The sequence below is a fragment of the Solanum lycopersicum genome, chromosome 3 (genome assembly GCF_036512215.1).
Source record: "Solanum lycopersicum chromosome 3, SLM_r2.1".
NCBI classification, from domain to species: Eukaryota; Viridiplantae; Streptophyta; class Magnoliopsida; order Solanales; family Solanaceae; genus Solanum; species Solanum lycopersicum.
The window spans coordinates 63,949,354-63,972,603 of record NC_090802.1 but is presented as its reverse complement, the minus strand read 5'-3'; the positions used below and the strand labels follow the sequence as shown (position 1 = coordinate 63,972,603).

General features: G+C 32.3%; 4 protein-coding genes across 7 annotated transcripts; 1 reads left to right on the top strand and 3 right to left on the bottom strand.

Moving 5' to 3' along the window:
• Positions 1-1,079: 1,079 nt before the first annotated feature.
• LOC101268375 (glycine--tRNA ligase, mitochondrial 1) lies at positions 1,080-7,465 on the top strand. Its single transcript, XM_004235800.5, has 9 exons — positions 1,080-2,725; positions 3,201-3,583; positions 3,676-3,793; positions 4,239-4,433; positions 4,545-4,769; positions 5,127-5,186; positions 5,284-5,364; positions 5,452-5,857; positions 7,121-7,465. The coding sequence occupies exons 1-9, from the start codon at positions 2,546-2,548 to the stop codon at positions 7,336-7,338; spliced, it is 1,866 nt and encodes a 621-aa protein (XP_004235848.2). The 5' UTR covers positions 1,080-2,545; the 3' UTR covers positions 7,339-7,465.
• Positions 7,466-7,547: 82 nt separating this feature from the next.
• Positions 7,548-9,690, bottom strand: FALSIFLORA (FLORICAULA/LEAFY-like protein). Of its 2 annotated transcripts, none has more exons than XM_019212590.3 (3): positions 9,150-9,690; positions 8,454-8,845; positions 7,548-8,046 (listed from the first exon to the last, which is right to left on the bottom strand). In XM_019212590.3, the coding sequence occupies exons 1-3, from the start codon at positions 9,622-9,624 to the stop codon at positions 7,672-7,674; spliced, it is 1,242 nt and encodes a 413-aa protein (XP_019068135.2). In that variant the 5' UTR covers positions 9,625-9,690; the 3' UTR covers positions 7,548-7,671.
• Positions 9,691-13,537: 3,847 nt separating this feature from the next.
• On the bottom strand, positions 13,538-15,958 carry LOC101268667 (uncharacterized). Its single transcript, XM_004235801.5, has 6 exons — positions 15,533-15,958; positions 14,817-15,078; positions 14,699-14,735; positions 14,291-14,396; positions 13,889-13,999; positions 13,538-13,822 (listed from the first exon to the last, which is right to left on the bottom strand). The coding sequence occupies exons 1-6, from the start codon at positions 15,713-15,715 to the stop codon at positions 13,706-13,708; spliced, it is 816 nt and encodes a 271-aa protein (XP_004235849.2). The 5' UTR covers positions 15,716-15,958; the 3' UTR covers positions 13,538-13,705.
• Positions 15,959-17,906: 1,948 nt separating this feature from the next.
• LOC101243690 (uncharacterized) lies at positions 17,907-20,008 on the bottom strand. 3 transcript variants are annotated; one of them, XM_026030173.2, is made up of 6 exons: positions 19,869-20,008; positions 19,558-19,604; positions 19,165-19,218; positions 18,988-19,094; positions 18,710-18,744; positions 17,907-18,157 (listed from the first exon to the last, which is right to left on the bottom strand). In XM_026030173.2, exons 3-6 carry the CDS (start codon positions 19,165-19,167, stop codon positions 18,090-18,092), a joined length of 213 nt encoding a protein of 70 aa, XP_025885958.1. In that variant the 5' UTR covers positions 19,168-19,218; positions 19,558-19,604; positions 19,869-20,008; the 3' UTR covers positions 17,907-18,089. The 3 variants fall into 3 exon arrangements, with proteins under 3 accessions (XP_025885958.1, XP_004235850.1, XP_019068689.1); XM_004235802.5 differs by lacking the exon at positions 19,558-19,604; XM_019213144.3 differs by lacking the exons at positions 19,558-19,604; positions 19,869-20,008 and adding an exon at positions 19,670-19,786.
• Positions 20,009-23,250: the final 3,242 nt, after the last annotated feature.

The window sequence follows — 23,250 nt, the reverse complement described above, 5'->3', positions numbered from 1 at the left end:
AAACTTATTTTTTTTCAAGTTTTCATACTAAATTCTAAAAAATTCCTATGAAATTCACAATATCCTATAGTGTGGGTTCAACACCTTTTACATGTTTTTTACATCTAACTATTATATTCTTAAAAGTTATTGATTCTTTTTATATTTATTATAATATTAATATATTTCTTCAGTGAATTTCAAATTCTTATAACATATTTTTATCATATTTTTTCTTTGAAAGCAAGCATATTTTCAATACTTTTGCTTCTCCTTTTGCTAGAGTACTAATCAAGTTCCTCGTTGTACGTAAATTTTAATATATCGTAGCTCGTGATTGATAAAAAATATTAAGATTTCATCAAAAATAATAATGAAATTTCAATTGCAACAGGTAAATATTATACTTTTTATGTGTCCATTTAAAACAGATCTGAAGAAAAAATTTCACTTTACTTAATCACAAAACGCTGTGCTATGAATTCAAATTAAAAGTATCATTTAACTTCTCAAAAATGTTGAATGGATTCGGATAATAAACTTATCTGTCTAACTAATATGAGTCGTCTTGATCATATTATATATTTGACTAATTCATTTATAAGTGATAGGATCAAAATTACTAATATTGTGAGACAAAATAGATCATTAACACAACTCACATTAACATGCTTGAAAGATTAATGGGTACTCTTAATTCAGGTTCATAGTAAAAAATTTGTGATTTAACATAGTTAATAAAAAATTATACTTGATTTTAATAGACATAGCATAGAAAATATAGTATTTACAAGGTGCAACCAAGGTATCAAGATATTTCTTGATAAAAATTTAACTGTTTATCATGACAAATTAAAATTTATATCCAACAAGGAACTTAATTAGATGATCTCAAAAAAAAATTAAATTTTAACAAATAATAAAACATGACTGTTAACTTTACTACGACAAATTAATGCTTAAAAAATTAAAAATGTTGAGTCTATAACTTTTATAAATTACAAATACGCCTTCATAAAGTTTCTGTTTGTTAAATAATTTTCTGTCTCTTTTCGATCTACGTGGCACTATCTTGTGGGTCCAATGATGGTTGATTTTTTTTTTCAAACTAGTGTCACGTAGGCTGAAAAGGGGTAGAAAATTACTTATAAAATAAGTTTAGGGGGTTAATAGGACATTGTATAGTATAAGTGTCTCTGGGATTTTGAGTATAGGTTGAGGGGGTACTTGAGCATTATCCCTATGTTAGTTATATATAGTAGTACATTTTTTGTTGTCCACTAACAGTGTTTCATTATTAATGTAATACATGGATTAAGAAGCGATAAATAACAGAGATAATTTTGTCAAATCACACTCATTAAATATAAGTCATTTAAATTTAAAAATTAAATACTAGTAATATTTAATTGCAAGAGTAAAATAGAAACTACATGATAAATTATTCATTAATTTTACAAATTTGAACAAGTATGATTAAACTTCCCAAAATAATACAGCGGACAAAACGAATAATGTTTAATTGGTAATATAAATTTAGAAAAATTGTAACATATAACAAACTATTAATTTATAATAAATGTTATAGCTATCGTTTTATTTAATTCTAATTCGTAGCAAATACATTGTCATTCTCGCCTCTTTCCCCTGAAACTCATTCACTACCGTCAATTCTCTCACTCACCTCTCTCACTTTTATACAAACATAAATGTATAAAAAAGTGTTTGTATTTGTATAAGAGACTGTATATACAAATACATATCTCTCCGTCTTATACACTTATAATTATACTAATATGAATCTTCCCCAACTCATTTATCTCTTGTCTTTCTCTCTCTTTCTTTGTAAAAACACAATGTACATTTGTGCTTGTATAAAGCAAGGAAGATTAGATATACAATTGCGAATGCTTTAGCTCAATTCAATTGTATACAAATTTAAACTTTTATGCAACTATACAAAAACCAATTTTTGATTCATATTCATAGTAGTTACATAATACAATTATTTAATCAATATATATGAATATAATGGACCTCTCTCGCTCAGCTTTCTCCTCTCTATCTTTATCTCACTCGTCACTATAGCCTAATTCAAAAAGCATATACATATACAAATACAATTTTCATAGATATAGATGCTCGATTTATACAAATCGCTGCAACTTTATACAAATGAGATGCGTGTGACTCATATGTCTAAATAATTTACACAAATGAGTTGTGATATTTAAATTTGCTATTCCTAAAATTTAGTGTACCGTAATTAAACGCAATATAGCCTGCGATCCAAACGATCCCTTAATGTCCTATTTTAATATGGGGAGCAAGCATTTGTTAGTGTGTTTAGAACAGTGGTACAATTTAGACTGTGGGTGTAGTCAAATTCTTGAAAACATACAAATGATAGAGTAATTAGCGAAGAAGAAGAAGCTAGCGTGATTAAGCAGCAAATAGTGTGGGGGACCGAAATATTGAATTTACCTTAAAATATCTGTAGTGGAGACGAAAATATCTTGATATTCTTGGATAAATCGATCTGAATTGTGAGTGAATTTGTCAAAAAATGGACCCTGCACAAGAAGCTCAGAACAGAGAAACTTTCCGGCAAGCCGTGACGAATACCCTTGAACGCCGTCTTTTTTACATACCCTCTTTCAAGATCTATCGTGGGGTTGCTGGCCTTTATGACTATGGCCCTCCTGGATGTGCCGTTAAATCCAATGTCCTCGCCTTCTGGCGCCAGGTTTCCCCTTTTTCTTGTTTTCTTGTTATATATATGCTATTTACTCAATTAGGGTCGTTTGTAGTTGGAGACAAGAAGGGGTTGTTGCTCAGATGGTAGGGTTTGTTTGGTAGCTACTAAAGAAGCAACTTAATTTGATAGCCAAGTTATCAAGTAAAATGTTCACGTATACAATTAATACCACTGTTGGTTTGCAATTTAGAAACCCGCGTGACTACTTGTATAAGTTAGGAGGTAATTGGTGTATTATCTTATGGTGGGGTAGAAGATAGAATAACCAATACGTAAGTAATTCTAACCAGCTACCAAATGTTACATAATGGTATGGGTTTAATTAGATAGGTTCATGATCATGGGTTGGTATGGAGAATGTTGTATTATGTTTTTTCTTTCTTTAGACAAGATGGATTCTGCCATGTTTATGTGATGTGTGTGAAGATAACTTCAATTGGTGTCTTGTGCTTTTGTAATTCAGCATTTTGTTCTTGAGGAGAACATGTTAGAGGTTGATTGCCCATGTGTTACACCTGAGGCTGTGTTGAAGGCGTCGGGTCATGTGGATAAGTTCACTGATCTTATGGTGAAAGACGAAAAGACCGGCACTTGTTATCGTGCTGATCATCTGCTCAAGGACTTTTGCAAAGACAAGCTTGAGAGAGATCCTAATCTTCCTGCTGAAAAGGCTGCGGAATTCAGGCATGTGCTTGCTGTTTTGGATGATCTTTCTTCTGAAGAGCTTGGTGCTAAGATTAAGGAATACGGCATTACTGCTCCTGATACCAAGAACCCTCTTTCTGCCCCTTATCCTTTCAACCTCATGTTCCAAACCTCAATTGGGCCATCGGGCGTGAGTCCTGGGTAAGTATATCATTTAGAGATGTGCTAACCCATTGCCTTAGTTTGATAGAGATATTTTTTTGAATATCCTGTCTGTCTTCATTTGCGTGCAGTTACATGCGTCCAGAGACTGCTCAAGGCATTTTCGTCAACTTCAAGGACTTGTACTATTACAATGGAAATAAGCTTCCTTTTGCGGCTGCACAGATTGGTCAAGCTTTTAGAAATGAGGTAAAATGGCCATATCTTCCTATGTTTTTCTGACGTGTATCCTGATTATATTTGTATTTTTCTACTATCTATCTGGCAAAAGTGTAATTTGAGGACTTGTGAAGGGTGAATAAGTAGTTGTCTGGGCACTAAAGTTTCTCCACATTGCTGATGATCAGAATCTGTAGACTGTTCTATCTTAATCTGCTGCCTTGGGTATGGCGAAGAAGACATGAGTGATGGTTCAAGTGTGCAACTAATAGCATTATGCTAATACATGCTGTGTAGAAATGTTAGGCAAATATGCTTTAATATTTTACCCAACCCTTTTCCCCCCTTTTTTGGTTAATTTTTATTTGATCTATTTGTTAATGAAGCTTTCTTGATTTATTTTACATCTCTATCTAGCTCATAGAAGGACCATGTTTGCATTTTTGTAAATAATTTAAGAAGACAAGATATGCAGATTTCACCACGTCAAGGCCTCCTGAGAGTCCGTGAATTTACACTGGCTGAGATTGAGCACTTTGTGGACCCGGAGGATAAGTCTCATCCAAAATTTCCTGATGTTGCAAATTTGGAGTTCTTGATGTTCCCAAGGGAAGATCAGGTGGCTGGAAGATCAGCAAGGAGAATAAATATTGGTGAGGCAGTCGCCCAGGTTAGCTAATGTCAACAATTAACTTCTCCTTCGTTTCTTCCTCTCTCCTGGATGATCTCTCTGATTTTCATTCTGTTTGAAAAATGACTCGTCACACTGTTACTGCTGTAGGGAGTTGTCAACAATGAAACTCTTGGATATTTTATAGGAAGAGTATATCTATTTCTTACTCATCTTGGTATTGACAAAGATCGGTTACGGTTTCGACAACATCTTGCAAATGAAATGGCACATTATGCCGCAGACTGTTGGGATGCTGAAATTGAATGTTCCTATGGATGGATTGAATGTGTTGGTATAGCTGATAGATCTGCCTATGACTTGCGCGCTCACACGGTAAGGTTTAACATAAAATAGGTACATTCTGTTAGTTCTTTCTATTCTTAAAGCCCCCTTCCCAGTCTTCTCTTATGGTGCTTCATCAGTTGCTCGTTTGAATTTTCAAGTTCACTGTTTTCTTCTTTTTAGGATCTATCCGGTAACTTACGGTTCGCCTAGGTTTTCATGCAAATGAATGTATTTTTTCTGATTAAACAATTATATACTGGGTATTTTTTTTTAGGAAACAGCCTCTCTACTTGAGGTAGAGGTAAGGTCTGCGTACACTCGACCCTTCCGCACTTAGTGGGAACAGACCGGGTATGTTGTTATTTGTTTTAAACAATTCTATACTGAACTGAGTACCTATTGCAGGATAAAAGTGGTGTGCCTCTTGTGGCCCATGAAAAGTTTCCAGAGCCCAGGGAAGTAGAGGTGTTTCTCTTTCTCTCAACCCCTGAACAAGATAATCTAATCCTGAATAAAATACATAAACATTCTTACTAGCATAATTTGTTATCTCTATTTTCAGAAGCTTATTATAGTTCCAGCCAAAAAGGAGCTGGGTCTTGCTTTTAAGGGTAACCAAAAAATGGTGGTTGAAGCACTGGAGGTACCTGATAGTATTGCATTAGTTTACTCGTTTATGCCTTTCATGTGAGGGCTAATTATTAAGTGTAATTATTTTTTTCTGTTGCAGGCTATGGGTGAAAAAGAAGCAATGGAAATGAAAGAAACATTGGAGTCTAAGGGGGAGGCCGCATTTAATGTTTGCACGCTCGAGAAGGTTGTCACTATAAAGAAGAATATGGTGTCCATCTCCAAGGAAATAAAGAAGGAGCACCAGAGGGTTTTTACTCCATCAGTCATTGAGCCATCTTTTGGTATTGGGAGGATAATATACTGCCTCTATGAGCATTCTTTCAACACCAGACCTAACAGAGACGGTGATGAACAAATGAACTTTTTCAGTTTCCCTCCTCTCGTAGCTCCTATCAAATGCACGGTGTTTCCATTGGTTCAGAATCAACAATATGAGGAAGTTGCTAGACAAATTGCTAGGTCACTGACTGTCTATGGGATCTCGTATAAGATTGACATAACAGGTATCCTTGTTGTCCTCGAAAATTATTCTAAGCACTAAGCTGTAGCAACTTCAGATTTAGGAGTGTCAGTTTTCTTTCCTTTGACAAGTATAATGAGTTTCTATTCTTTCAATTGATATGAATGCTAATTTCAAAATTCATCACTAATTTTCTATTGATTTTCCATGAAAAGCTTTCTGAATCTAGGGTGTTGGAGATTTACTCTCCACCCGTTCATTTACATGTCACATGTATACTCATTTTGCCATTTCTGAGATTGACTAATTTGAGCTATCAGTTGCTTACAAATTATTTGTTTGTCCTTTTCTCTTAGGACAGCGATAAGAAATCAATATGTGGACATTACTTTAGACTCTTATTAAGATATGTTTTCTACGTTGTTTTTGAACTAAGATAGTTTTAAGCAAATTCCAACATTGATTGCAATATTGGATTGATATTCCCTGGGAATTGCACCTAATAGTGTTATCCAACTCTGTTCACTAATGCTTAGGCAAAAGGGAAGAAATAACCTTACTTTCTTTTGCCTCTAGTGGTATTCGAACTAGTCTTTATGATGTTCATTCCAGCTGGTAACTGGTGCAAAAGTCTAGGTTTATAAAGCTGGCCGGAACACTACTAGTATAATTAAAGGTAGAACTACATTCACCGGGAAATTTGTAAGTTAACTAAATAAAATTTGAAACAATATTTAGATTCACGTTGAGTAATTGACATAATGTATTGTCGATGTTCATTAAGGTCCACCTGTCCCGGCCAATATTTTCCGTCTATCAACTTTGTTTGCTGACCCTCTAAGTAGGATAGGTAGTAACTTCAAAGTCTGGCTAAAGTTGGTGCTTACACGCCAAAGAAGTTCTGTGTATGCATCGTCTAAATGCAGAAATTTGAGTTTGACTTCTTCTTTTGACTTCATGGGATTCCAATTTATCCTTGTGCGCTATCCATTATGTTGCTGATCTCCTTGTGATATATAAATCTGGTCATATCTGAAGATGTGTGCACCGGAGACTGTTATTATACAATACTCATATATATGCTTAAGTTTCCCTTATTTACTAAAGAAGTTATATTGACTAATATATGAGATGTCAGCAACAGCAGAATCAAATTATGATAACCTGGTTTTATTGTAGCAGTAAAATATGTTTATATGCTTTTAGGTTGATGAACTGCTAATACAATAACTATGCCTCAAGTGCTATACAAGTTGGGTCGACCGACTATATAATTCTTCACTGACCATGTGATTCTGTGCTATAGGTACGTCAATAGGGAAAAGGTATGCAAGAACAGATGAACTTGGAGTTCCCTTTGCCATTACAGTGGATTCAGCATCCTCTGTGACGATCCGTGAAAGAGACAGCAAGCAGCAGATTCGTGTGAATGTTGATGAAGTAGCATCTGTTATTAAGGAGGTAACTGATGGGCAGAGCACCTGGGGTGATGTGTTATGGAAATACCCTACTCATTCTTCTTGATCCCTTGAATTGAGAATTTTTATTAGCGCATTGGTTTGTTACTCATCGACAATTTGTTTGACGATCGTACATCAAAGTGACAGTAAATACTTGTGCAATGAGAGATCTATTCTGTTGTTTTTCTCCATTATGTTGAACCATTATCTGTTAGAGATCTTAAACTTTAAGCAGTTACAGAATTTGCAGAAGTGAAATGAGGGACCTCCATGTTATGCAGAAAATTTTGATCTTTAAGCTGAAAGATTACATCAAGAGTAGAAAAAAGTAGGGAAGTCGGAGAGATTTAACACAGTAGATATACTTTGTAAACTGCAGTCATCCTCAGAAGCACAATTAGAAATGTGGCAGGTGATCAGCAACACCACCAGAGACGGAGCTAGAAGCAGCTGCAGCCGCGTTGCTTCTTTCAGAATGGCACAGCTGTCGGAGCTTGGTGGGGACATACCAAATGGCTAGTCGAGGATGTGCATTGAAGATTGCATCGATATCCCAGCCTTGTCGAGCCGCTATAGCCACCAATGGCTTGTAACACGCCTGTCTCCATGCCCCAACATTCTCTCCCCGCTCCTTGAAAGCTCTTCTCAGAGCATTGGAAGCATCCTCATCAAGGCAGTGAAGTGCATAGCAATGCACATAATGTCTCATTTTGGGCTTGTTTATGTAGCTTGCCCCTGCCTTCTTCGCGTACCTGAACACCTGATTCGTCACCTACATATTCAACACACTCGTGAATCAATATGCGATAAATTTACGTAATTGTCTTAAATTACGTCTACCTAACTATTTTTTTTTTGGATACATGCTAGCTTTCATCAAAACGAGATGGTCAATGTGTAGACTATGTATATGGTAAGGACAAGTTACAGGTGGAGGTACTTGAGTGGAAGTACAAATGGAGTAATGGGGCAAGAGCTGAAATTCAAGCTTTATGGTTGAGCCCATCAGTAGCTGTCGAGTTTACTTTGTGGACAGCTAATGGTTACTCTTAGACCCAATTAACGAGGTCCTCTGTTACCACATTCATTTTTATACACGACCTTTCCTAGCTCGACTATTATTTCGTATTCGATATTTATAATTTTAAAAAAATGAGAAAGAGAGAAAAGGAAGGTGACCTTCGTAGGGCATTTTTCACCTCGTTCCTTAGCAATAGTCTGAACTTGGATCAAGAAATCACGGCATTGTTCGTAGAGATGGAACAGATAATCCAAGCCGTTCTTTTTGCCACGTGCTACTTCACCAGGCTCCGTCACGATAAACGGATGCTCCCTTTGTCTCTCGCTTATTCCTCCACCTCCACCTCCTTGGTTCATATTTTCTTCATCATCTTCTCCTAATTCCTCCGTTTCCTCATCCTCTTCCCCTCTTCTCTCCCTCCCCGCCTTCTTCCTCCTCCTTTGTTTCATCCTACCACCACCACCGGCAGCCACTTCCCATGTACCTCCACCACCACTTCCTGCCGCTTCTCTCTCCTGCTGCTGCTGCACTGGTTCCTCCGATAATCCTACTTTACCATTTTCACCATATGTATAAGATCATTTTAAACGTATAATAAACAATTGTCACTGGTACATCATTAACACGAATCAATTTACTAGTTTACTTGATCGATCTCTTTCATTTTATGTGCAATGATTTTGGTGGGGTATGAAAGTGAATTATAAAAGTGAGTGATACTAAAATAAAATCAAATTTGAAAAAACAATGAATTGCATGCAAGCAGGAAAATTTAAAAATCAATATAACAGTGCATGAAACAAAATTATTAGCACAATTCAGTGCATGTAATTGAGAAGTTGAAATTTTGGTACCTTCTTGTGATAGAGCGTCAAGGACATTCGTTCCACCGTCGGACAAAATGTGTCCGCGGCGCCGTGCTTCCTCCTCCTCCAGCCTCCGCCATTCAGCTCTAATCGCCGCTTTGATACCGTACCTCTCTCCGACGAGTAGGTCCCACCGAAATATCTGCGAGAGGCTATTCATCATATCATCAAGTTCTTCATCTTTCATGTCCAATAACGTGTTCACAGTGAACCCTAACTCCGCTATCTTAGCGGCGGTGTAGTAGCGTATGCCGTACGCTTGAAATAACTCCTCTAGTCCTCCGAGCTCCCTCGTACTCCGTATGGAGTAGGATGATGTTGGGAGCGGCTGAGGAGGTGGTGGTGGTGGTAGAGATGGAGGAGGTTGTGGTGGCGCCACCGGTTCTAATAACCGGCTTGGTGGTGGCATTGCACCTCTTGGGTCCCACTTGAACAAACTCGCCGAGAAAGCATCTGGGTCCATGTTGTTAGAAGCACACACTTGGGTTACTATGGAATGGAAGGTGAAAAACTGTTGCTTTTTATAAGAGTTTAACTTCGACTGTAAAAATAAATATTTACAAACTTACAACTGCCTGCGTATACTTTATTTTTTCCAAAATCATTCTACGTAATTAGCCAATTATTTACTCCAGTGATATAAATTTAAGAAAGAAAAAAATTAATTCGTATAAATCAAAGAGTATTATATAATTAAAAGTGAGTTTAATACACTATCAATAAATTAAATTTTTCATCATCAGATTATTATTAACTTATGTAGTAATTTGTTATATTAAAAAATTACAAACACAACGTTTAAAGGAAATTAAATATGTATATGTAGATGTGATTTAGATGACATGGTAATGATTACTTAAATTCATTTTCGATAAATCACTTGATAATTATTACTGGATAATTTGAAAAAATATAGTGCTCTAGAATTGATCTTAAAATTTACTAAGCTTTTCCAGCATCATATAAAAGAAACGTATGCTATCTATCACCTTAGTACTAACTAAAAGTTATCAATTTGTAATTTTATATTTATTAAAAGATAAGTGAATTACGTTTTACACCAAGATAAAATAAAATTTTGTTTTAAAATTATCTTAAGTTTGAAAATATACAAAATTTCTGGGATAGGATCAGAGATACGTGAATAGCAATGTGCTTTTCTGCATTTGCATACAGAGAAAAAAAGGTACGGATACAACAGTTGAAATAATTTTACTTTTTTTGAATAGACTTAGTTCAAATGAGACTAGTTCCAATTCACCACTCTCTACTTCCACACCCTTTTCTCCACTTTTTTGTATTTTTCTTATTTTAGAAACTTTTTCTAACTAGCTTCTTCGACTTGTAACCTTTCAACAATAATGGATAGCAGGTAACCGTGTCCGCCAAAATTAAGATAGATGAGAAAAAATTATTTAGTGATTTTTTTTTTATAAATAGTGATTTGAATCTGAGATCTCGGCATTCTCAACGTTATCTGTCCATTATTCCAAAAACATATATATATATATATATATTTAATTAATTCTTGTTATATATAAGCATATCATGAATAACATTATACTAATGTTCTTACCAAATATTATTTTCTAAGAAACGTGCAAAGTTTACTAACAATCATTATCGAAAATATTGAAGATTAATTTATGCATTTTTTATTTTTAAAAAAATATTATGAACATTTTGCTCAAGTGGGGGGTACTTGTACGTGAAGTAAATTTATAAAGGATTCAGTTGAAGTTGAAGGGGACCAAAGTTAAGAATTACTTGGCAAGTTTAAAGTATGCTATATATATATATGCAGGAGGAAGTACGTATTTACAGAAAAAAAGTATCAGACACAACAGAGCTAAGGGGTTAACCCTAATAATCTTTATGTAATCTAATAAGGCTGTTTCCTTTTGTACTTTCCAAACACAAAAATATGGATTTACGATTTTCATATATTCTCATTCGTATGATATATTCTTGTAGACGTATTCAGGATTTTAACAAGACGAGTATATCGTAACGATTGACATTGACCAAGAAATGGATATAGGATTTATATTTGACTGCATGAACTCATTGCTCCAAAATTATTATTTTCTCCGTACCATTTTATGTGACATTATTTTTTTTTTGATCAGTCTCAAAAATAATGTCACATTTTCTTATATGATAAGTATTAAAGATACAATTCCTTTTTCCCTTGTTGATTCAACTAAATTTAAAGATATACTCTAATAAGCATTTATGAGGAAATAAAAAAGTGAGCTTACTTTTTTTGAGTTCAATTTGATAAACATTTTAAAGGTCTTCATTATTTCTTAAACTCCATGTCAGGTCAAATGTTGTCACATAAAATGAGGCGAAGGGAGTAAAACACGAATCAAAGTACCCTTAAATTAGGTAAAATGAATCAAAACGTCATCCGTTAATGATTTGACACAAAAATATCTTTACAATATGCACTTTAGTTCAAAAATGGTGGTGCAATTAATATTTTGATCGAGAAATGCCTTTATCTCGAAAAGTATTTGGAATGATTAGTTGAATTTATTGACTATATATTACATCCTCCACTGCCTATTTAATTGTACAAAATTTAACAATGATAATAGAAGGAATAACACAAACAAAGAGAAGTGAATAAAAATACATATGTATGGTATTCATATATTTTTTTATTTATCTTATTGTATACATGAACCATTAATAATTTAAATTAATCTCTCAACTACTTCTCTGTTGTGAATTTATATGCTTATTTCTATATCAGGACTAGAGTAAATATTTTAACACTTTTAAAAGTACAATTCTATATGGAGTAACTAACTATATTAATTTGGAAATGATATCCTTTTACCAAAAAAATAAAATAAATATATTTTATAACAGAGTATTTTATACATAAAATATTCGTACTGAATAAGAAAGATGTGGTCAACCTTAGGACTAAACATTTGGACCAATGAAATGATGACACGTACTGTTAGAGCAGTGTACGAATTTTTTATAAAATTTTGTCGCTGTGTTGCAGAGAGTCATTGCATTAGATTCGCCGAATTGAATATCCAGCTTTAATTTCTTTGCTTTTGTCTCTTCTCATAATAATAAATAAAAAGAAAAAATTCACCACAATTCCTTTGACTAAAAGTTTTAATATATTTAATTGCAAATTACGATGATGATAAATTAGATAGAGTTATAATATTTTACTAAAAAGATATATTTGGTTAATTGGTCCGCATATGACATAAAAAGCTATCGAGAGAAAATATATCCCTTCTTAATTACTATATTGTGAATGTTATTTTATTAAGTTTGAAAAGAAAAAAGAATTTGAATCTCCGAAATATTTAATTTTTTTGGTGTTCCTCGACCATCCCACCAACACACAAAAAAAATAAAAATTGATAAAATAATAGTTGTTAAGAGGCTGAAAAACGTTTCAAAGTTTTAATGATGGCATGTCCTAAATCTCAGAGTCTTGATTTAATTGCAAATGTCAGGTTAGTGAAAAGATAGTTAGCAAAAGTCACTTGTATATATTGGTTATATAATTAATTGAATGTTGTTTAATCAATTCTCTAAACTAAGCATAACTAGGCAAATATTTTGAGAAACTTACACTTCGATGGTATATGTTGTGTATATTGCATATTTTTTTTTCATGTATATTTAGTATAAGCTACCCAAATATATTGGGTTGTAATTTTTCCAAGTGTTTGTTTCCTTCCACTTATGTTTCTCATCATCTCAATCATTTAAGGAGGTAATAATTTCACTACGAATATCTCAATCATTTAAGGAGGTAATAATTTCACTACGAATAAGTTAATGGATGGACAACGGGAGGCTTTTCATAAAAGTTGAGTACATAATTATGGCTTTTAGGTATCCCTCGAAATTAGTGGAGGTGCGCAAAAGCTAGTCCGAACACCACGATCATTAAAAAAAAAAAACTTTCCAAGCAAGTTTTTCTCTTCAATAGATTGAAAACAAGACACCATTAACCAACATCAATCATACTATTGAAGCAATTGTAATAAGAATCAAAAGGGCAATTGAAAAGAAGTTAGCAAACATACGATGGAAATATCGAAATCTAATTGAATTTATTAGCAACAAAGGACTTTATATCTTCACCTCTCAATTGAATCCGATCAAATAACAATAACCAAAACTCAATCAAAAACGAGAAAACCAAAGTGAATCCACAAAGAGGGCAACTCAATTGCTATAAAAAAAAAAGGCTCTAAGCTACCGATGTTGTTTATATGATCCAGAAACGATTGACTACTTCATTTTGCAAGTGATGCCTGTAGTTAAATTTAGGAGTACTCGACTCTTACGTGCTGTGCCAGTTAGAGCAAATAACAGAGCTATAAGCCTGAGTTGAATGTTTCAATTCTCTTCTATATAATGGCTAGATGTTTACGAATGCATAATGTATATAAAATGTATGATCGTAGTACAAATGTTGATGTCTTCTTATCGAGAGCATTACCTGAAACACCTCGTAAACTAGCTCTGAATAATAATGATCTGTAACTACTTGCTTAGGCTTCATGAATAGGAACTAATGGCATTTTGCCTCCATAAATATCTGGTAGCTGGCTTTCATCAATGTCTTCAAGTAGAGTTTCTGTGAGTCGTTTGTTTTCCACGAATGTAATCTGAGAGAAAAGATGATTTAATACATGGTTCAAATAACAACTTAAAGAGTCTATTTAGAGCCTCACCTTCTTCTTGGTGTTGTTATCAATAAAAGGGTACACAAGCTTCCACATTGTCCAGAATATGTAAGGAACATGAACCACAATCAGTTTTCCGAGTCTTTCAGGGTAGCAATCCTGCGATTAATAATAAATTTCAAGATTATGAACGATATAATATGGTGAGACTTTACGTATGACAATTACAAAACGAAATATGAAAAGGATTTCACTTTACATATACGGGTAGTGTCAAGAGTTTTTACAGTCTTAACTTGTTTCACTCGGTAAGCACAGTGGTCGAACCAGAAATTCATACAGGCATTCAAAAAAATACTAAAACTGTCATTTAGGATTTGAATCTATGAACTAAGATTGTACAATCGTATGTATAGAAGGTAGAATTCAAATGAAAACAGGTAAGTAGACCTGTAAAATGGATAGAGCCCCAAGATATGCGCGAACATCGCTGTTGGAATAGCCAAAACCTTGTAGATCCCCAATTACCACAAACTTTTCTCTTCCTGGTGAAGTCCTGATTAATCAAGATATGCGATTTACTTAATAATTTCAAAAATTATAGGGTAAACTTGCCAATCACTCCCTCCGTCCGTCCATTTCTACTTGTCGAGTAATGACTTGCTACCTCGTTTAGGAACAATAAACAAAATGACAATTTTACGGTCTTGGGAAATGACATGAATGACATGAGTTAGTACGGAGGGTAAGTTAAGAACTACGTGATAAACTCTCTCTGGATTTCTAAACTGAACAAGTAAAAATAGACGTATATTTTTTAGTGACAGAACAAGGAGTATTAGATAGTCAATAGTGTACCTTGAACAGAGTTTGTCTAAAGCCAAGACAACGAATCCTGTAGATCAAGACAATGACTTTAACAAAGAACAGCAGGCCAAGTATGATATCAAACATACAAACAAAACAAAACACATACGTTTGAACTCTTCAAGACCTCCTTGTTTATTCGGCATATGTCTGCCCCCAAAAACGACAGCAATGGGTCGTCCTAATTTGTCCACGCCTTGTAAGAACATTTTGTTGTGTGCTATCTCATTTGGTATCTCAGTAGGTGAAATGTACCCATTTGGCACAAGGCTTTTCTTCCATTTTAGGTATTTCAACAACATTGCTGAAGCTTTGTCTACATCCAGATCCCTCGCTCGAAGAAACCTTCTTATCGCAAAATCATCAACTTCCTTCAAAACAATTTTGAGGTGTAAACGAAAAATGAACCTTGAACCTAACTCAAACCTCAAACATATAGGATGACATCAAAACCATATGAAGTGGCAACTATCCATTTCCTTAATCAATGTGATACACTCATGGTCAAGTACGTGAAATTTCTTTTTAATAATGGGCACGAGGAATAAGATTCCATCCAGAATCTCTGTCTGCTCTGATACTAGGCTGAAGTCTATGAGGTAGACGCTTTGATACTAGAATGAAGTGTGTGACCATCTCATCTAAAATTAGCGTTGGACACATGTCGAGCACTACATAATGTTGGGTCTCAACATAATTTGGGATTAACTCAATACACTTGAAATTAGTGGAGATCTCTGTCTATAAACAAAATTCAATTTTTTTTTCACTTTTTAACATGGACAAAATCAACAAACACAAATATTAAAATAAAAACACAATTACCTTAGAAGACGGATCTTGTTTTTCAACTACAGCTCTTACAGCAGAAATCTTGTTCATCTCTTGTTCATTGATTGTGGCATCATCGCAATGAACTGATTGGATCTCTTGTCCTTGTTGCTGCAATTTTATTAGCCCATTATTATTGTGTAGTTCCTTTTCTGCTGCCTCAATTTTTCCCTCCATTACTTTCTACTATTACTAGCAGAGCACAGAAAAATACAAAAGGAAGAACCTAACTTTGCTTTTAAAATTTAATATATGATTTTCTTCTACTTCAATTTATGGCCAATTAAGTTGGAAGAGGAAATTAAAAAGAGGGAGTTGGAGAAATTAACACAAAAATCAAATGGGACCACCATTGATGAAGTTGAGTGGAAGCATTTATATACCGGTGAGATAGATGAAATTTATTTTGCTTCGAATAATAAAATAAACTTTTAGAAAGTATTTATTTTTTGTTTTTTTATTGGATCACGTGAAATGAAATTAGGGGGCTAAATAATTTAGCTTATGAGTTAAATAGAATACCGTTCGTTTTTTCGAAGATTAATAGTAATTTTTCTGTTTAAAAATGAATGATTTTATTTTCTTTTTAGTTTTTTTTAAAAAGAATGATTTTTTTTTTTTGGCAATATTTAATTTTAACTTTTCACGTGATATGTTTAAGATCACAAGATTGAAGGGCATTTTGGTATATTTGACATGACTTTAATTTAGAATCACAAAGTTAATTTTTTTTTCTTTTCCGTTCTATGTCAAATTAGATCATTCTTCTTGGAAAAGAAGAAATAATAATGTACTCTATATGTTTAATGAATTATCCGAAAACCCCTTAACTTTCTTATCTATTATATTTTAAGCCTTTGTTTATAACAAATGGTTATAATAAAAAAATAGTTGAAAGAGCGTGAGAGCATTTCTTATAATGTTTCAAGATATATGTATATGGGCGGAGGTTGAGCACAATTCTTTAAATTAAAGATCGAATGAAATCAGTTTCTTTTTAAAATAACAAAATCATCCCACCCAACTTGAAATTGAGGATGTGTAGATGACACGTTCATGGATAGCTTTTCAACATGAGCTCTATATCACAATTTATATTTTTGAAGTGTAATAAAAAGATTGTGAAAAAAACAAATATTTGGAGAATTTTTTATTTTTAAAAAAATATGAAAATAGGGGCTAGTTGAATTATTTTTTCTAAAAAAATGAGTATAGGGGTTAGTTTGGTGAAGTGGCAGTTCACCTAATTGCCTTACTAACTTATATTAGTTGAGATGAGAAGTTGAGAACACTTGGTTGAATCCCCTTTCTTGTGCATTTTGGATATTCAAAGAGTAACGGTTTATTGATTTGTTCAAAAGTTACTTGAATTTAACTAAAATAATTATAACGAAAAGTACCAAACTATCTTCTCTACGAAAAAATGTGAGCAACTACTGACTTGCATGTTGGGGCAAATTAACCAAATGTGAAGCATAAGTTTCACCAATTTGGTGAAGTAAAAAGAATGAAGTTGGAGAAAACTCATTGCTTAATGCTTATGGATAATGTGGCCACTTCTTTTTTGTCATATTAGAGGCATTAAGCTTTTAACTTTCTATTACAAGACCCAAATTACCAGAAAAAAAGAAGAAGCAAAAGTTAGAAAACAAGGACAATAATGAAGTTAGTGACAGTTTCCTTACACTTTGGTCAGTAGAGGAAAACAATCAATGCAAGGACAATGATATCACAAGCAAGTTCTATTAGATAAAATACATATTTTCATTTTCAAATATATATATATAATTTTCATTTTCAAATATATATATAAAATTTTATAAAAATTACTCGTTCAATAAATTAACAATAGTAATAACTCGCTATTCTTTAATATAATCTTTTCACATAATAAACATTGATTATTTTTTATAAAATTTCTAATGATTAAGTTATTTTCTTTTTCAAAAAGAAAACAACAAATTGAAATTGAAATCATACTTTTAAGAAATTTTGTGATTTGGTATTGTGATCTCAAATCAAAATTTCAATATTGAGCCCCAAATTAGAAGGCCAAACGCCTACTTTTTGCTTGTTACAAAAAGTAAATCATTTTCTTTCCCTTTTTTGAGAGGGTTTTGGTATCACAACTCACAAGCAAGCTCTAGTACCAGCTACGTCAATTTTGTTATAACTGATAGATAATATACATGACATAATCAGTAACAAGATATAATGCAGCATCAAATTTTTGGCAGATAAAGGTATCAAGTTATCGATGGGAGGTAGCAGACATCAGTGAAATTAGTCGAGATGCGTAAAAACTGATTCAGACACCACTTTTTGTATCTAAACAAAAAGGTATCAAGTGGAGTGTGTTTCACAAAAGTCAGAATCAATAACCTCAACCCTCCTCATAACAAAGACCATCTTACAAGCAAAAGCTTAGTTCCAAATCAAAGTAGTGTCACAATGATTCAGTGCTCAAGTTTGATCAAAATGAGGAGGCAAAAACAAGTGCAGAAGAATTAGCTCCTAGGTCTAAGTTTTTGTTATAAGCAACTCTTCGAGTTTAGAAGAAGATTATTGAAACACCCATTGTCAAGCAGCCTACAGCCATCCAAGGACTCAGCCGCTCACCTGCAACGTTGAAGCACACCAGTTAGTTAACCACACCTTGAGAGAAGACATTATATTCAATATGCTACAACAGAGAAATGATTTCCCTGTTTTCTAATGTTATTTCCCCCATTTACACATCCTAGGATGGACACCAGAGTTCACAAGTTCGTTCACTTTTCTCTAGCTACATATAAGCAGCACTTCCATGTGCCTCCTGACTTATCGATAAATGGATTATTCAGAGATGTTATGAAAAGTTCCTACCATAGAGTAGGAGCAGAAAAAGAAACTATGCATACACATAAACAATACTTAACCGCGCTAGTGCAATAACATCCACTCATATAATGTGTAACAGCAGCAAGCAATTTAGCATTAAATCCACAGCTTGTTCTTCGGTTGCATTATTAATGGGATAACTTGCAAGCAATTTGGTCAAAGAGAATTACGTACACTGTTATTATTTAACCAAAGTAACAGAACTCCAATTACACGAGAAGAAACAAATTAAATCAATGCATACAGTTTCTAAGTAGCAACATTACCAGCATGGTAGGAAATAAGTTTTACCTATTCTAGCAGCCTTCCAGAAGAAGCCTCGAAACCTGCCATAAGTAGTAGTACAGTATCTAATTAGGACGTAAAATATCTTCTTCAGTTCATTGTAAATTCCTTCCATCCTTTACCAACCTCCTCATTACCCATCTAACGATGGAGATTGGGGCGAGTCACAGAGAGAAAGTGGCTAAAGTGATTGTTGCTGTCTATATGCATACAATTGAATGGCAACAATGACGATAAAAGAGAGAGATGACGACGTTTAAACACGATAAATCTGGTTGACTTACCCAGTTCTTTGTTCAAGAAGTGCTGGAAAATGCATCTTTACATAAGTGCAGGTACAAATCCATAACAGCACTACTGTCAAGAAGGAATGGAAATTAAATAGCGCTGACTGAAAATACCAAAACAGAAGTATTAGCATCTATTTATATAATCAACACACATTAAATTCTCACACTCACCATATCTGAACTTTCCTGTCTTGAACAATTTTTGCTTCAACCAAGTCACCAAATCTACAAAGTAAAGAAGCATAACTTAGTTTCCTCTCGCACAACAACGACAACATACCCAGTGAAATCTCACGTGTGGGGTCTATAAAGGGTGGTGTGTACGCAGACTTTATTCCTATCGTGTGAAAGTAATCGGTAGAGAGGTTGTACGCAAACCTAACCCCTACTAATTTAAATAAAAAATTTACAAACAAAGAATCAATATTGAAAATAATGGGATATGAAAATCAAAGCAAAGGAAATAGCGGATACTAAAAGATTTAAAGAATAAGATAAATGAAAAAGTAATAATAATAATATTCATTACAAATAATAATAAAAAAATAAACAACACTCAACTACCTGCTAACCTTGTTCATAATCCTTGACCTCCATACCCTCCTATCTATCTAAGGATATCAGATAATAAAAGATTCAAAGATAAATGGAAAAGTAATAATAATAATATTCATACAAATAAGAAAAAGCTAAACAACACTCAATTGCCTCCATCATAATCTTCGACCTCCATATCCTCCCATCTAAGATCAAGTTCATATTCTCAATCTCTCCTTTAGATCCATTAAAGGAATTTAATTGAATCATAAATTTTTTTAATAAAAATCTTTGATTCTACCGCTATGATCAGTATTAAAATTGAAAAGAGGGATTACCTAAATGACAGGGCAATAGCAGAAATTGTAACGATGATAATGATTGTGATGCGGAAGTTTCAGATCGCAAGCATTGATGAATTTGAAAATTAATTTTTTGGTTTTGATACAAGACAAGTGGAAGGAAAATTGGCCAAAATTAAATTTAGGTATTTATTAGTAAGTAGTATTTTTATTTTTATTAATTTCAAATAAAGAACTTTTTTTTTTTATAGGGGAAATAGCCATTTTAATTCTTATATGATTGCATAATTACTGTGTTTATCTCTGTGTTATTTAATTATACACATATAACCTTTAATTATTTAAAATGTACAATTTCGATTCTTAAAGTTAACAAAAGTGAAATATTTATTATTTTGGGATACATAAAATAAAATTTAAATTGTTAGAATTTCTTACGTGATGAAGTAGATAAATATTTAATGATATTTTTTTTTTAAAAAGAGTGAGATATATTATTTCGTTTTAAAATTTTAAATACTATAATAATAGTTAAATAATAATGTTCTAAATTATGAAAGAAAAAATAAATAAAATAATCTATCAATATTTCACATAGCACATTGCAACTTTATACTTCGTACAAATTATTATTTATTATTATAGTAAAATCTTGATTCTTAAATATGTTCAAACATAAATTCATCTATAAATCAATTTATTAAAACATAGGAAATTATTTTTTTATTTAATTTATTCGTAGAAAAAAGAATGTACCTGATGCAACGACAATAAGAATAAGGAAGATCAACAACATTTTTGAAGAAATTGCCATCTTTCAATTACAAATTAGTAATAATTAATTAATTTGATTCATGACTTCTTTTAGAAGGTTAAACAATTATGTGCATATTGAAGATGTTATAATTAAAAAAAAAAATTGGTTAAATACTTGTTGGGTTTTCCCCCTCAGATACCTTAAACATGATATTTTCCTATTGAATCATTGAACCATCCATATTTGTTTCTTTTAAACAAAATTACCAAAATGTCCTTTAACTTGTAGTTCTAAATTAAAGTTATATCAAATTTACCAAATGCCCTTTAATCTTGTGGTCTTATATATGCATGGAAAGTTAAAGTTAAAGTGTTACCAAAAAAGGAAAGGGGTCATTCTTTTTTAAACAAACTAAAAAGGAAATAGGTTCATTCTTTTTTAAACGGAGGGAATATAAAATATCAAACTATTGATTCAAATTAAATGTTATAAGCACAGTTTGATTTAATTGTATCCCGTAGCAAATTATTGCCATATCACCAATCTCTCTGAATTTCTCCCTCGCCACTCTCGTTTCTCGCTGAGCAATCCCTCATCTCTCTCACTTTATACAAACACAAATGTATAAACTATGTTTATTTTTGTGTATATAGAGAAAATTGTATGTATACATATCTTTTCATTCGTCTTTCTCCCCTCTCCCAGGTCTCGTTCGTCACTCTCAGTCACCTCTCTCATTTTAAATAAACACAAATGTATAAATCGTGTTTATGTTTGTATAAAGTGAGAGAAAAATTGTATACACAAATACAAATACAAATACATATATTTTTGTCCTATATACTTATGATTATACAAATTCATATCTTTCTCATGCCCAATTTTCTTTTATGTTTCCTCTTTCTCATTTAATACAAACACAAATTATACAATTGTTTCTTTTGTATATGTATAACAAAATATACATATCGATAGCCATAACAAACATAAAATTTGTTATGCTGAGCAATTATACAAACTATAACTATAGCATATAAATATGATTTTTATATGTGTTAAACCTAAAACTTACTCTTTATTTTACAACTTAAGTCACTTAAAATTAGAGTTATAAATATATGTGAGATTCATTGAGTCGACCTGATCTAACCCATAATTTGATATGGCTGTACTAAGTTTTCAATTCTGACCTAAATAAGTCTACTATAATTTGTGAGGACTTCAGAACAAGAAATTGGCACAACATAACAACATATAAATTTGCAATTAAGTGCCTCTTTTTTTATTTATGGGCAAAAAAGTTTTATTTTATAGTTTTTTTTACATTAAACAATCATATTTTTTTTCTAGATAAGAATATATTTATTTATTATGATACTTCATAAGATGATTTTTTAATCTATAAATTGGATTGTTCTTTCACTATTATAAAGAGATATATAAGACTTGAACACAATTGAATAAGATGATCTTTACCTTCAACTCTCCATCTATATTGTTTCTAATATATTGTCAACATTTTATAACACAATTATAATAATTCAAAATATAAAAACAATGGTAAGTGATTTCTTAAAAAAAATATTCTTAATTGAGTAATCATGTGAAATATTATTATATCCTATAAAATAATGATATGACTTAAATATTAGTCTTTTAAAACCCAAATCATGTTTTTCTTTACTTAACCAACTAGTGTGATTGCATGTGGCGTATAATTTGTAAGTGATTTCATAAGTAGTAAATAGCAATCAAAGTAACATAAAAGCAATTATACTACAATTTGTAAAATAATTCAGATATAATAAATAAAATAAAATTGAAAAGGCAGATAACAAAGAAAAAAACATTTTCAATTTTCATTATAATATTTCAAATTCTTAAATTAAAATTGATGTAATAAATAACTAATTCTTATTTTTGGGACATTTATCTGCTGGTAGGACACATTCACAAACAACCTCATTGTCATCTGTTGTACATTTTGCTTCACAAACTTTTCCAAATCTCTCAGTGCAAAATGATTTGCATGTATTATCGCCACGATGTTGTCTGCATATCCCCTTGTAATAAGAGCTACATGTCCCTTGACAACTTTGTGCTACACAAACTGTTATCGACACGGTCAGAATTTTCACTAAATAAATTTTTTTAATATAGTATTAAAATTTTGTTGGTGATTTATATATTTTTGGTAGCTTTACTAAGAGAGTTAATAGTTACGTTGTAAAAATATAACTATAATACTTCGAGATTTGCACAAATCGTACATAGTTGAAGTTTAGTGTGTTAAACAATTTTTTTTTTGTTGTAGCACAAAATTCATCTAGGCAAAGTATTTTTGACATATAGTATAACTTCTTTTGTTACGTATAAAATCACTTATTTAAAATAAAAATATATATTAATAAAATTCATAAAATTTAAATCATACATCAATTTTGCGGCTATAACATTAGTAGGGTAAAAAAGGTACCTGATGCAATGGTAAAAATGACAAGGAAGATCAACATAACTTTTGAGGAAATTGCCATCTTTCTATTACTAAATTAAATATTAAAATGTCTACTATAATGTGTGAATTTTGTGTGTACAATCTTCATGTTTATATACAAACTAGGCTTGACATATTAAGTATCTCTATTAATTCTTCATTTGGAC

Bases quoted from the DNA above. Each gene is read 5' to 3' on its own strand.
- LOC101268375 (XM_004235800.5), top strand. From the start codon at position 2,546: ATGGACCCTGCACAAGAAGCTCAGAACAGAGAAACTTTCCGGCAAGCC. The intron at 3,794-4,238 runs GTAAAATGGCCA...CAAGATATGCAG, and splicing joins GTCAAGCTTTTAGAAATGAG to ATTTCACCACGTCAAGGCCT. The intron at 4,434-4,544 runs GTTAGCTAATGT...TTACTGCTGTAG, and splicing joins TTGGTGAGGCAGTCGCCCAG to GGAGTTGTCAACAATGAAAC.
- LOC101243690 (XM_026030173.2), bottom strand. The intron at 18,745-18,987 runs GTAAGTCAACCA...TACTTATGGCAG, and splicing joins CTTCTTGAACAAAGAACTGG to GTTTCGAGGCTTCTTCTGGA. The intron at 18,158-18,709 runs GTAAAACTTATT...TCAACGTTGCAG, and splicing joins CTGGAAGGCTGCTAGAATAG to GTGAGCGGCTGAGTCCTTGG.
- FALSIFLORA (XM_019212590.3), bottom strand. From the start codon at position 9,624: ATGGACCCAGATGCTTTCTCGGCGAGTTTGTTCAAGTGGGACCCAAGA. The intron at 8,846-9,149 runs GTACCAAAATTT...AAAATGGTAAAG, and splicing joins TGACGCTCTATCACAAGAAG to TAGGATTATCGGAGGAACCA. The intron at 8,047-8,453 runs GTCACCTTCCTT...TTGAATATGTAG, and splicing joins GTGAAAAATGCCCTACGAAG to GTGACGAATCAGGTGTTCAG.
- LOC101268667 (XM_004235801.5), bottom strand. From the start codon at position 15,715: ATGGAGGGAAAAATTGAGGCAGCAGAAAAGGAACTACACAATAATAAT. The intron at 15,079-15,532 runs GTAATTGTGTTT...ATTGTTTTGAAG, and splicing joins AACAAGATCCGTCTTCTAAG to GAAGTTGATGATTTTGCGAT. The intron at 14,397-14,698 runs GTACACTATTGA...TTGATTAATCAG, and splicing joins TTAGACAAACTCTGTTCAAG to GACTTCACCAGGAAGAGAAA.